We start from the raw sequence: 12,808 nt of genomic DNA on the forward strand, positions 1-12,808 counted from the left end.
ACAAGAATAGTTTGTTATAGTGCGCAGTTTGCTACACTGAGTGAGTCTGTTACAGTGGCATTTAATATAGTGAAAGTCAACGGTACCATCTGGATAAAAATCTAGATCTTTTTTAACTTCTTTGATAGTAGTTTTCTCTTTATTGTTAAACATCCCACTAACACATTTCATCTCTTGTGAGAGAAACTGGAAGATATGTCTAATAGTTTACATATGATTGTATTTCACTGTTCTTTACTGTATTTGCACTTTCTCAGCTTTAGTGCTTCTATAGACGTCTGTTGTACTGATCTTAGCTGTTTTTACACTGTTCCAAACAGCTAGGCCAATACTTGAACTTTCTCAAGGAAGTTTTAATGAAAGTTGCCTGTTTTCCTTCTACTGAATTAGGCAGTGTATATGAGGAAACACATTCTGAGACAAGATTAATTATCAGCAGTGGATTTCCAAATGGGTTTCCAAATTTCCAACAGAGCCACCCATTCATTCCAAGAGTCAGATATGGACAAATATTACTCTTTGTAGTGGTCATTACCACAAAGTATGTTGATCAAAAGTAAGCCCTGAATGAGTACAACATTCATCTTCATGAAAATTGGGCTCGTGCAAGATGCTTGCAAGAGCCATACCTAAAATGTAGCTGATGGGGAATTGCTGATGATAGGCGAAGAACTACAACCACAAAATTAGAAATTAAAGAGGATTTTAGGTCTGGAGGAGATGGTTCATTTCAGGCTATCTGATGCAGGATAGAGACTAATAACACAAATATATTGTTAGCTGCTGCTATAAACCAGGTGATCTACAGGAAGAGGCCATGAACTGGCTGATTAGCACAAGTGCAGGCTGAACAATTATTATGGGGACTTCAACTGTGCAGACATAGTTTGGAGGGAGGAAAGGGGGGGGTGGCAACTTGGAAGTAGAGGAATGAACAGAGGAGGCCAAGGGTTTGAGAGTGCTGGATCTGGTAATAGTATCAGAAGGTATACCCATAACCAAGGAAGAGAAAACACTCAAGCATCCAATTCCACGTTTAGCAACTGGTAGAGTGACCAGTTGCTAAACGTGGAATTCCATCAAGAAAGGGTTTATGTTGAACTATAAAGCTGTTAATTATGACAGAGTTAGGAGGCATTTTGGAGCACTGCCATTGCTTGAGAAGCTACAAGGAAAGAATGTCAGTAGTGCATGGAAAGTGGTCAGAAATTGTTTGAGAGAAGCAGTATCAAGACTGCATACCAAAGGTCAGGAGGACAGACCAAATGAGAATTAATTGGATGAGTAAAGATACAACGCAAGAGCTAAAAAAAATTGTGGAGAGAATAAAAAGAAAAAGGCAATCAGCACACTTATGAGCAGCACAAAGTGCAAGAAAGAAGAGTACGGTAAGAAAGGTAAATCAGATTTTGGCAGAAAATTAGCTAACTAGATGACAGTAAATCCAAAATAGTTTTTCATTATGTAGCAAGTAAGAGGGAAAATGACTATGGTAGGATGCGTTTAATCAATGCTGCTCATAGGAAGATGAAAGAGGCAAAAGAACTAAGAAAGAACAAAAGAAAGGTGTGCTGTATCCAGGTGATTTTGCAGTTGGTGATGTGAAAGAGATGCATGTCAAAATTGAGGGAGATGAACAGGAGACATTCAGAATATTGAAAAATATCAATGTGAATACAGCATGGGATTGTATGGCATGTCAGCCTGTGTACTACATGAATGTGGAAGAGAATTGGTAGCGCTTCTGATGAAGTTGTTTAATCTGAGTCTCAGCTCTGACAAGGCTCTAAGGGAGTAGAAAGAGGGTAAGATATTTCTTCACATAAAGGTGGCTCCAAGACAGAAGTAGCAAACTACAGACCAATTAATATATCAGGAGTGGTTGTTAAAGTATTGGAAAAGTTACTTAAAGTCAAACAGTGGATGGACAGGGATGCAATACTCTATATACAAAGCACTTTATAGCTTTTTAAAGGGTAGGTCTTCTCTTAGTAATTTATTCACATTTTATAATACCGTGATAGAAGAATTGGATAAAGGAAATGACTACACTATGATACTGCTGGGTTTTGCAAAGGCATCTGACAGAATACCACATGAAAAACTATGACAAAAGTTGGAGCAAGTGGGATATGAAGCAAATAGCATGGATAGGGGAGGATGGCTGACAGACAGACAACGGAGAGTAGTATAAGATGGAGTGGAATTAGGAGAAAAAGTGTAACTAGTGGAGTACCTCAGGGTTCTATACTAGGGCCACTGCTCTTTAATTTGTATATCAAATGATATAGGGAAAGATTTAAAGGGGGAGTATTCAGTTGTTTGCTGATGGTTAAAAACTGGGGGGAGCAATAGTTGATAAACGTGTGTAATAAATGCCAATTTATTTAAATCATCCTGCAGGATGATTTAAATAAATTGGCATTGTGGGCAAAGAATAATGATTATCAATTTAATGTTGCAAAACATAAGGTTAAGCGCTTCTGGTGGAAAGGTTGCATACTGTGTATCAACATTGATGGTAGGGACTTGGAGATAATGGTGGACAGAATTGAAGTTCAGAGGGCATATTGCAAAATCTGGTAAAATAATTCACATGATTACTTGGATGTTGAAAAACATGCTAACAAGTAAAAATACGAAAGTTATTATCCCTCTTTATAAGGCTATGATTCAGCCATATCTTGACTATGCACACAGATTTGGTTACCTAGATTTCTTGGAGATCTGAGTGACTAAGCTGGTGATAGGTTGAGGGTGCACTGGTTACAAAGTTGATAAGCAGAGAAGAGGGGACATGATATAAACTTACAAGATATTAAAGGGATTTTATAAAATTGATGCAAAGAAAATTTATTAATATATGCCAAACAGTCAGAGACCTAGGGGGTCAACAATGGAAGTTGTATAAGAATGTGGTTAGAATGTGTGTGTGGACTAGATTTTTTTTGCATGGAGAGTGGTGAACAAGTGAAATGGATAGGCAGAATTAGTAAGTGTCCCAACAGTAAATGAGTTTAAGGAGAGATTGATAGATTTTGTGTGTATAAACATTAGTTTGGGTTTCTCACAATTCTCTCCAGACTCCATGGAGATATCATATAAAATAAAGCATTGCCACCAATCTCCAGAATAACTGTCCACCACCTTTACAGAGTGAAGTAAAACAAAATGAGAGTTTTGGGCTCCATTTCCATTCTAAAAATTCCTCTCTAGTATGAATTATGGATGAAAAATCCAAGTTTCTGAGAGGTAAAAATCAATCCAATTTCCACAGCCACTCCTGTGGAAATTGGCTAACTATCCTCAGTTGAAAAAAAATTCTTCAATTTCATATAAATGTTCGTTTATCACATCACTTATAAGAATCAAATCTAGATCTTTTGCAAAAGCTCAAGTCAGTTGTTTTTCCATGCATTTTTGGAAATTATGGAGACAACTACCGTGTTTGAATAAAAACTTATTCAAACACGGTAGTCGGAGTGGAATGGAGGTCATCTTCTGGAGCGTACAAATATACACAAGAAACAAGCTATACTACAATCAGACTGGTTCGTTAAAGACACTGACCAACCGCTACCACAATTGTTGGCCTGACCTCTGGTGGAAAAAATAAAAAAAAATAAAAATAAAATATATATTAAAAAAAAATAAAATAAATAAATAAATAAAATTAAAAAAAAAAAATTATACATCAACACTAGAGTCCTATTATTTGTGTTGTCTACTATATACATATATTAACATCATTCAAGCCAGTTGGAGTGGAATGGTTTCTAATACTGGCAGATTGGCTAGAGTCCTGACTTATGTTGAACCGTTCATATTAGGTTGGCTGAATGTGTGCCATCCAGATCCTTGGAATTTCTGGATGGCACACATTCAGCCAACCTAATATGATAGATTCAACATAAGTCAGGACTCTAGCCAATCCGCCAGTATTAGAAACCATTCCACTCCAACTGGCTGGAATGATGTTAATATATGTATATAGTAGACAACACGAATAATAGGACTCTAGTGTTGATGTATAATTTTTTTTTTAAATTTAATTTTATTTATTTATTTTTATATTTTTAAAAATTTTTTATTTTATTTTATTTATTTATTTTTTATTATATATATATATATTTTTTCCCCACCAGAGGTCAGGCCAACAATTGTGGTAGCGGTTGGTCAGTGTCTTTAACAAACCAGTCTGATTGTAGTAAAGCTTGTTTCTTGTGTATATTTGTACGCTCCAGAAGATGACCTTGACATAAAGGTCGAAACGTCGAATTGTAAATTTTAGTAATATTAAACTAATTTTATTCAAACACGGTAGTTGTCTCCATAATTTCCAAAAATGCATTCGATCACCGTGCAAGCCTAAAAGAAAGGATTCAGTTGTTTTTCCAATTGTGCTTTGGTGGCACACTCCAAGAAAATGTTTAATCAATGAAGACAAGTTTTAGTGTTGCTATTGTCACAAAAATAGGACTTCTTTCCCCCTGTTGTACAGAAAGGTTAAAAATGTGACAGATAAAGATCACTAATGCAACAAGTTAACTGGTCTGATGAGTGTACTCTGGAGATATTCTTTATTACAGTCACTATTTAACTTAAAGAGTGTTCTTGTAGATGGTGAATTTTTACAATTTTTGTGTGACTTTTGTACTTTAGTCTGTTTCAGATTTATTCAAACTACTGACAAGATGAATCTTAATGAATGAAAGAATAAAGTTGGGCTATCTTTGGTTTATAAACAGGGGAATGTTTATAACAACATCTGAAAGGCATCTGAAAGTTATAAAATCTCCACTTACTGAATGAATTAGCTATTTTTAAAGTATACTATGCCATCTCCAGTTCAGTAATTTTATTTTATTTGATAACAAAACCTTCAATTTATATATTATGCATGTACTCACAGCTGTTGAATTGAGTATTTCAGGACTCAGACATATGTTACTATGTCCATTACAGTAAATGCGACAAGGAATACATTTTCCACCATTAACAGGATTTCCAACAAAGAAACGCTTGCATTTTTGACACTGGGGACCCTGCAAAAAAAAAAAGGAAAGGACAAATTATTATTAGTGGCACCAGATCTCCATGTGGTCAAATGCTTCACTGCTAGATGCCACTGTCACACTATGAAATTGAGTGAATGATGAAAATATATTTTATCTTGTGTGTGTGTTTTATACATATATTTCTGTATGTGTGTTTCCAACACCTATAAAAATAAAAAATCAGGCTTGCACCATGAGTATAATTTAAGCATTTCTAATTCCCATCAAATATATTTATCAACTTTAAAACAATTCTAGTTTCCACAGGCTTTCAAAATCTCATATACTACATTCAGTTATCTTAGTCTCATAAAATAAGTCAAGATAAACATAATACAAAAGAGACATTATTATTATTATTATCCCAAGACCACATGGAGTCAAAGACTTGTTGAGGGAGGCTCATTTGTGATACACAGCTCATCATACCTTGTCTTACATACATTCAAATTCTCTGCCGACACCATACTCTTAAGCAATGCATTCCAATCATTCACAACTTACATGCAAAAAAACCTGCCTCTCACTATGTTGCTCATACCCTCCTTTATACAGCTTTCAGGGATGACCTCTTGTTCTTCCCCCATTTTATGAAAAACCTCTTCGACGTTAATCCCATAACAATCCCTTGCCAACTTGTATGTCTCTATTATATTACCCCCTCTTCCTCATATCCACTGGACCCTGTAAATTGCATCTTTTCAACCTTTCTTCATAGTCAACATTCCAGAGAGCAGAAACTACCTTAGTCAATCACCTCTGGACCCCGTTTTGAATAAATATAAAAATGTACAAATGTAAATAATTATATTAAAAAAAAATCATAAGAGATACACACTGTCTCACACAAACTTAAATTTAATTTCAGGAATTTTTTTAAAATAATTTTTCATTAAACAAAATAAAGAAAACAAATTTCTTCAGTTTTCTAATATAACCACTTCATTCAATTTCCAACATGAGAGCCACCTCACTGATTCAGTTAATGTTCTTTCCAAATAAAGAATCTTGTCCTATCTCAGTGTAAACAATTATCAGAAAAATTACCCTGCTTCAGAAAGTTATTCATGTAGAGAAAACAAATAGAGTAAATAGTTGGCTTTACAAATGGATAGAAAGCTTTTGTGTTGGAAGATTGTGTTTAGTTTATTTAACAGTTTTAATTCATAACACAATAATAATATAACTAATATTTATTTAACTTAATTGATGATATTTTGCCAGTGTTAAAGCTTGCATCTTCATACCTTACCGCTCTTTCCAGCATACAAAAACTTGGTACAAAAGGACATTTAAGGAAGCCCGTGAAATTCTGATAAGCCACCCAAATATCAACAACAATGGTGGCATGAACATTCCAAGAATTTGGATGGCACACATTCAGCCTATCTAACACACAAGATCCAGCATAAGTCAGGACTCTAGCCAACTTTTAGCTAGTGTTAGAAACCTTTCCATACCAACTGGTTGGAATGTACATGTATAATCATATTGTAAATATGTGTGTGTGTGTGTACACACACACACACACAGACTTGTTGTTGTGCCCAATGTAATTCTACAACTAACAGATAATATTAATAATAGGACTCTAGCGTTGATGTATATTCTATTTTTATTTTATTTTATTTATTTATTTTATCTTATTTTTTCTTCACTAGAGGTCAGGCCAACAATTGTTGTCAAGGTTGGTCAGTAACTTTAACAAACCAGATAGATTGTAGTGTAGCTTCGTCTCTGTATATAGTACATATGCTCCAGAAGATGACCTTGATATAAAAGGTCGAAACGTCGAATGTAGAGTTTAGTTATATTAAACTAAAGTTTTACTCAAACATGGTAGTCGTCTCCATAATTTTCAAAAATATACTCGGATCGCCGTGCAAGCCTAAAAGAAATGATTCAGATCATCCATGGAAATGATACCCACAAGCTGTGCAATCGGTATGGTAAGTTAAAGATACGTACTTCCCTCCTGATCAATCGACTGGCCTTTTTAAAGAGATACAGAGATAATAACCTTATTCCTATCTGCATCAAGTTGAAAAAGAAATTTACATCCGCTAAAGCACTCCATATATATGACCGCACAGAGAAAGCAATGCTTAGAGAACAGATACAAACAGCCTGCCAAAACCTAGCAAAAACCTAGAAACTCAAAATTTAGTTTCAAAATTACAATCTGAACTATTGAGCTATATAAATTCAGATATTCTACAAATACTGAAAAGAATTACTGACAATTCGGCCAAATATACCCTGGAAAATAATAAAGAAAAACTCAATGCCAAATTTCACAGTTTGAAACAAAGGTGAAATATGGCTACCTATCACAAGAATCTAACCAATCAGGAGATCTCCACCCCGGTAAACACCGCCAACAAAACAGCAAAGGAGCGACCAACCACTGCCAAGCAAGAACAATGTGATCAACCTATCAAGCCACACCTTAAACAGCGGCGAACTTGCGCTACTGGATAAAAGTCTTAACTATGCAATAGCACCTAAAAAGGTAAACAAATTGGATTTCATTTACCACATAGAAAGAGGCATCAGGTCTCTACCCAACAATATAGCCAATAAAATACAATTAGAAACTAGTAATGTCCTGAACAATAAGAAAAAGCAAGGATTATGAATGATATGCTGGCTGAAATGTATGAGGAGATGGGAGTACAGTTTGTTAATGTGTGGAATGAGTTTGAGGGACGAAGTGAGCTGTATGGGAGTGATGGACTGCATTTGAGTGGTTATGGTGTGAGTCGCTTGGAAAGACTGCTGCTGGAAGGTAGCGAAGTGAATAGAGAGAATGAATCAGATCGAGAGGGGAGTGATGTGGAAGAGCAGGAGAATAAGGACAGGAGGGATTGAGGAGGTGGATATGAATGGAGAAGTGAGTGGTATGAGTATAGAAAATGAGAGAATGGGTGTGCAGGAGGAGCAGGGAAATGGGGAGGCTCAGGGTGGACAAGGGTACACAGCGTGAGAAAGGTGGATGCTCCAAGAGGAGATGAGAGCATGTGTAGGCAGGAAAGGAATGGGATGACCAGGGATCAAGAGGAAACAGTTGGAATTGAAAAGGGTTCTAAAATGAAGAAGCAGAAAGGGAAATGGCCCCAGTCGAGCATGGAGAGATCACATCGAGTGAGTGGTATCAGTGGAACTAACTGTAGATCCAGAAATGAGCTGTTGTGTTTGTATACAAATGCTAGAAGTATAAGAAACAAGGCAGATGAAATGGTTGCACTAATTGCGTCTGTTCACCCAAAGATTGTTGGAATAAGTAAGACATGGTTGAAAGAGGATGACATCCTGATAGGAATAGATGGAAGGGTATGATGTGTTTCGTGAGGATAAAAGGGGTAAAAAGGGAGGGGGAGTGCTATTGATGATAGAGAAAGAGTTATGTCCATACAAAGTAGAGATGCAAGACGGAAATAGTGTCAGTGGTTTTGAGGCAGTATGGTGTGAGATAGAGGTGAATGGAATCAAATACTTGGTGGGATGTTGTTATAAACCAGGTAATGTGGATGGTGATGATAGTGAAATGTATAGTCAAATTAGCCAAGCAAATAAGAAAAGGGTGATCATTATGGGTGATTTTAATTATGGCAATATAGACTGGAATGATGAGATAGCAACTGGAAGTAAAGAAAATGAGTTTCTTGAGTTTCTGAGGGATAACTACCTCAGACAGTATGTAACAGAGGGCACACGAGGATTAAGGGTCTTGGATTTGGTCATCTCTTCAGAGGATGTAATTATAAATGAGGTGCCAAATCATTCACCAATTGGTGAGAGTGACCATGAGGTGGTTGCCAGCAGTGCGAGGACCCTTGTGAGAAAAGCGTATATGTGGAACTACAAGGGTGGTGATTATGAAGAGCTCAGGTGACAGCTTGTGGATGTAGCGTGGAATGAGGAGTTAGCTGGAAAAGAGATCAATGCAGCTTTGGGGATTATCAAAAGCTATCTAGTAGATGCAATGTCTAAATGTATTTCAAGGATGAGAAGGTTAAATAAGGTAGGTGTGAGATGGATGAATAACGTGATTAAGCATGCGATACAGAGAAAAAGGGCATTGTGGAGGCAGCATAAGAGAAGTGGAAATAACCAATTTCATGAGGTCTACAAAGACAAGGCAAGGAGGGTGACTTGGTTGGTGAGAGTAGATAAAGAGAGGTATAAACAGCAGTTAGCTAAAGCCAAAAAGAATCCCAGGGAGGTCTTTCATATGTAGCCAGCAAAAGAAAGAATGATTATGGAATGATGACATTGATTGGAGAAAATGGTATAAAGACAGCTGTTGCAGAATGTGTGGTGGAGATACTTAACACGTTCGCTGCCAACTACGAGTATACTCGTAGTGGGTAAACCTGCTTCACAAGCCAGCTACGAGTATACTCGTATGACGCTTACCGCCGGGAACGAGATTATTGTAGTGACCTTGAAGAAGTGAAAATCCTTGGCTTGTGGGGCTAGCATCAAAACTGTGTATTCTCATAGACCGTATATGCTCTGTACAAGCCAACTACGAGTATACTTGTAGGACGTTTACCTCCGGTAACGAGATTATCGTACTGACCTTGAAGAAGTAAAACTGCTCGGCGTAGGGGAACAGACCATGCCACAGTAGCGTGGCAGCGAACGTGTTAATGAGCAGTTCATAAAGATCTTTCAGTCTTGTGAATGTGACTTAGTTGATGATGGGGAAGAGAGACTGACTGTAAGTGAGCAAGAGGTGTTTGGGGAGTTGAGTAAACTAGATGTAAATAAGGCTTTGGGACTTGATAATATATCACCGCGTATTCTGAAGGAATGTGCGGGGAGTTGACACCTGCCTTGACATATTTTTTTAATACGAGTCTTGCACTTGGTCAAGTTCCTAAGGAGTGGAAGGAGGGCAAGATTGTGCCACTTCATAAAGGAGGTGATCGAACTCAAACATCAAACTTTAGGCCTATATGTGTGTCAGGTGTTGTGGTTAAGTTGTTGGAGAAGATTGTGAGAACTAGGATCCAGCGTTGGGTTGACAACAATGGTATTATCTTTGATGGACAGCATGGATTTGCTAAAGGGAGGTCAAGTACAGTAATCTACTTACTTATTACAATAAAGTGACTGCTTCCTTGGACAGAGGAGAAGGATACACAATAATATACTTGGATTTCGCAAAGGTTTTTGAGAGAGTACCTCATGATAAGTTGACAGTCAAACTAGAACAGATGGGGTTGGATATTAGATTAGTGCATTGGATTGGAGACTGGCTATCTGATAGGTATCAACAAGCTGTGTATGGGGGGGGCGATATCCAGGAAAAGGAGTCACTAGTGGAGTGCCTCAGGGGTCTGTTTTAGGGCCATTATTGTTTAACTTGTATATTAATGATATTGGTGAAGATTTGGATGGAGATATTCAGTTGTTTGCAAATGATGCAAAGTTGGGACAAACCATAAAGAGTAGTGAAGATGTTGTGGCCTTACAAGAAGACTTGAATAAATTGAGTGATTGGGCATGGAAATGGAGATGCGAGTTCAATGTTGCAAAATGTAAGGTTTTAAAATTTGGAAAACAAAGATGGGATGCAGAATTTATGCTTGGTGAGGATATTTTGTTGGTGAAATTTAGGGGACGCATAGCCAAAATTGTGAAGACAACAGAAAGGCTTCTGGGAATGATGCAGAGGACACTGACTTGTAGAAGTAGGGAGATTCTTGTTCCGTTGAATTTCGTTTGACTCTGGAATGCCGAGTATGAGGAAAGATTGAGAAGATGTAATTTGCAGATGTAATTTGCAGAGTCTGGTGGACAGGAGGAAGAAGGGAGATATGATAGAGACCTAGAAGTTGGTAAGGGATTGTTATATGATCAATGGTGGAGAACTTCTACAGAGAATAGTGGGAGATTAGGGGAGAATCAGAGGTCATCCCTGGAAACTGTATAAAGAGGGTGTGAGTAGGGGAGTGAGAGGCATGTTTTTTTCGTGCAGAGTTGTGAATGATTGGAATGCCTTGCCTGAGAGTGTGGTATCTGCAAGGAGTATGAGTGTGTTTAAGACACGATATGATGAGATGTGTGTGAGATAAACGGACCTCCCAGATGAGTCTTTGACTCTGTGAGGTCTTGGGGTAATAATAATAATAATAACAATCTCACAAAAACGGAATTAGCAGCACTAAAGTCGTTAAAAGCCAACCAAGACATAATAATAACAAAATCGGATAAAGGCAATGCCACTGTCATCCTTGACAGGTCAACATACATACTTCAGATGAATCAACTAGTAGCCATAACAACACCTACAAGCTATTAAACTATAACCCAACAAACAGGATAAAAAATAAAACAGGGAAACTACTTAAGTCTGTCACTTCTTGGCCACCAGACACGGTTAAAAAACTCATATCCCACTACGCCCCCCCCCCCCCCCCCAGAATATATGGTGTCCCGAAAATACACAAACAAAATGTGCCTCCGACCTATTGTGGAAGGAATAAATAGCCCTAGTTACCACTTAGCCAAGAAATTAAGAAAGATGACTTATTAGTCAGTTTTGACGTTTCTGTCCTTTTCATAAATGTCCCCATCAATGACACAATTCTCTTACTACAGAACAAATTTCCGCCCAACATTACGGCCCTCTTTGCCCATGTACTACAGTCTGGTTACTTCGTGTGGCAAAACAAATTTTACCTACAAAAAGAAGGTACAGCCATGGGCTCCCCACTATCCTCCCCTATCGCTAACTTTCACATTGAAACTTTTGAAGGGCTCTTGATTCTGACACTCTAAAAACCTACAAGATGGCTTAGATAAGTTGACGATGTGTTCGCTATCTGGCCGCATGAGCGACAAACGCTAAACACATTCCTTAGCCACCTGAACAAACAAACAAACAAGAACGCATACAATTTACCATCGAAATTGAAAATCAGAACTCTCTCCCATTCCTAGTCACGCATCTTCCCTCAGGCAGTCTATCCTTCACGGTCTATCAACAAATAAAACCAACACACACACACACGGGTCAATACATACATGCTAATTCATACCACCACCCATTACAAAAATATGGAGTCATTAACACCTTTAAAAACAGGGCCATTACAATTTGCTCTAACCAGCAAGCCCTGAAGCAAGAACTGAAAATCATCAGCGATACATTCATAAATAATGGCTATAACAAAAACACCATCAATAAAATACTCCATAAAACATCAACAAAAAAGAATCTAGATTACAGTAAAACCATAGCCATCCCATACATTAAAGGGTTATTGGAAAAAATCAACAGAATCCTACACCATTATAACCTCAATGGTTATAATGGTGTAGGATTATGGTGTCAGGATAATGGTGTAGGATTATGGTGTATGATAATGGTGTCAGGTCAACAATTGTTGTCAAGGTTGGTCAGTAACTTTAACAAACCAGATAGATTGTAGTGTAGCTTGTTCTCTGTATACAGTACACATGCTCCAGAAGATGACCTTGATATAAAGGTCGAAACGTCGAATGTAGAGTTTAGTTATATTAAACTAAAGTTTTACTCAAACACGGTAATTGTCTCCATAATTTTCAAAAATGTACTCGGATCACCATGCAAGCCTAAAAGAAAGGATTCATACCTTAATTAGTAAAGCCATCCAAAATATATGGAGAACTGAAAATTCACAAACAAGATACACCCTCTATGCCCAATTATTGATAGTAGAAATAGTCCTATATACAAACTAAACATATGGCTAAAT

At 37.3% G+C, this 12,808-nt stretch overlaps 1 protein-coding gene across 1 annotated transcript in view; it reads right to left on the bottom strand.

The window, feature by feature from the left end:
- Positions 1-12,808, bottom strand: part of Megf8 (multiple EGF like domains 8) — a 752,012-nt gene that overhangs the window by 95,398 nt on the left and 643,806 nt on the right. Inside the window, exon 33 of the mRNA XM_090404705.1 lies at positions 4,911-5,045. Within this exon, the coding sequence (XP_090260831.1) occupies positions 4,911-5,045 (135 nt within the window). The remainder of the gene's footprint in view (positions 1-4,910; positions 5,046-12,808) is intronic.

This window comes from Typopeltis vanoorti, chromosome 1 (genome assembly GCF_054136105.1).
Source record: "Typopeltis vanoorti isolate ZY-2024b chromosome 1, IOZ_Tvanoo_1.0, whole genome shotgun sequence".
Taxonomy (NCBI): domain Eukaryota; kingdom Metazoa; phylum Arthropoda; class Arachnida; order Uropygi; family Thelyphonidae; genus Typopeltis; species Typopeltis vanoorti.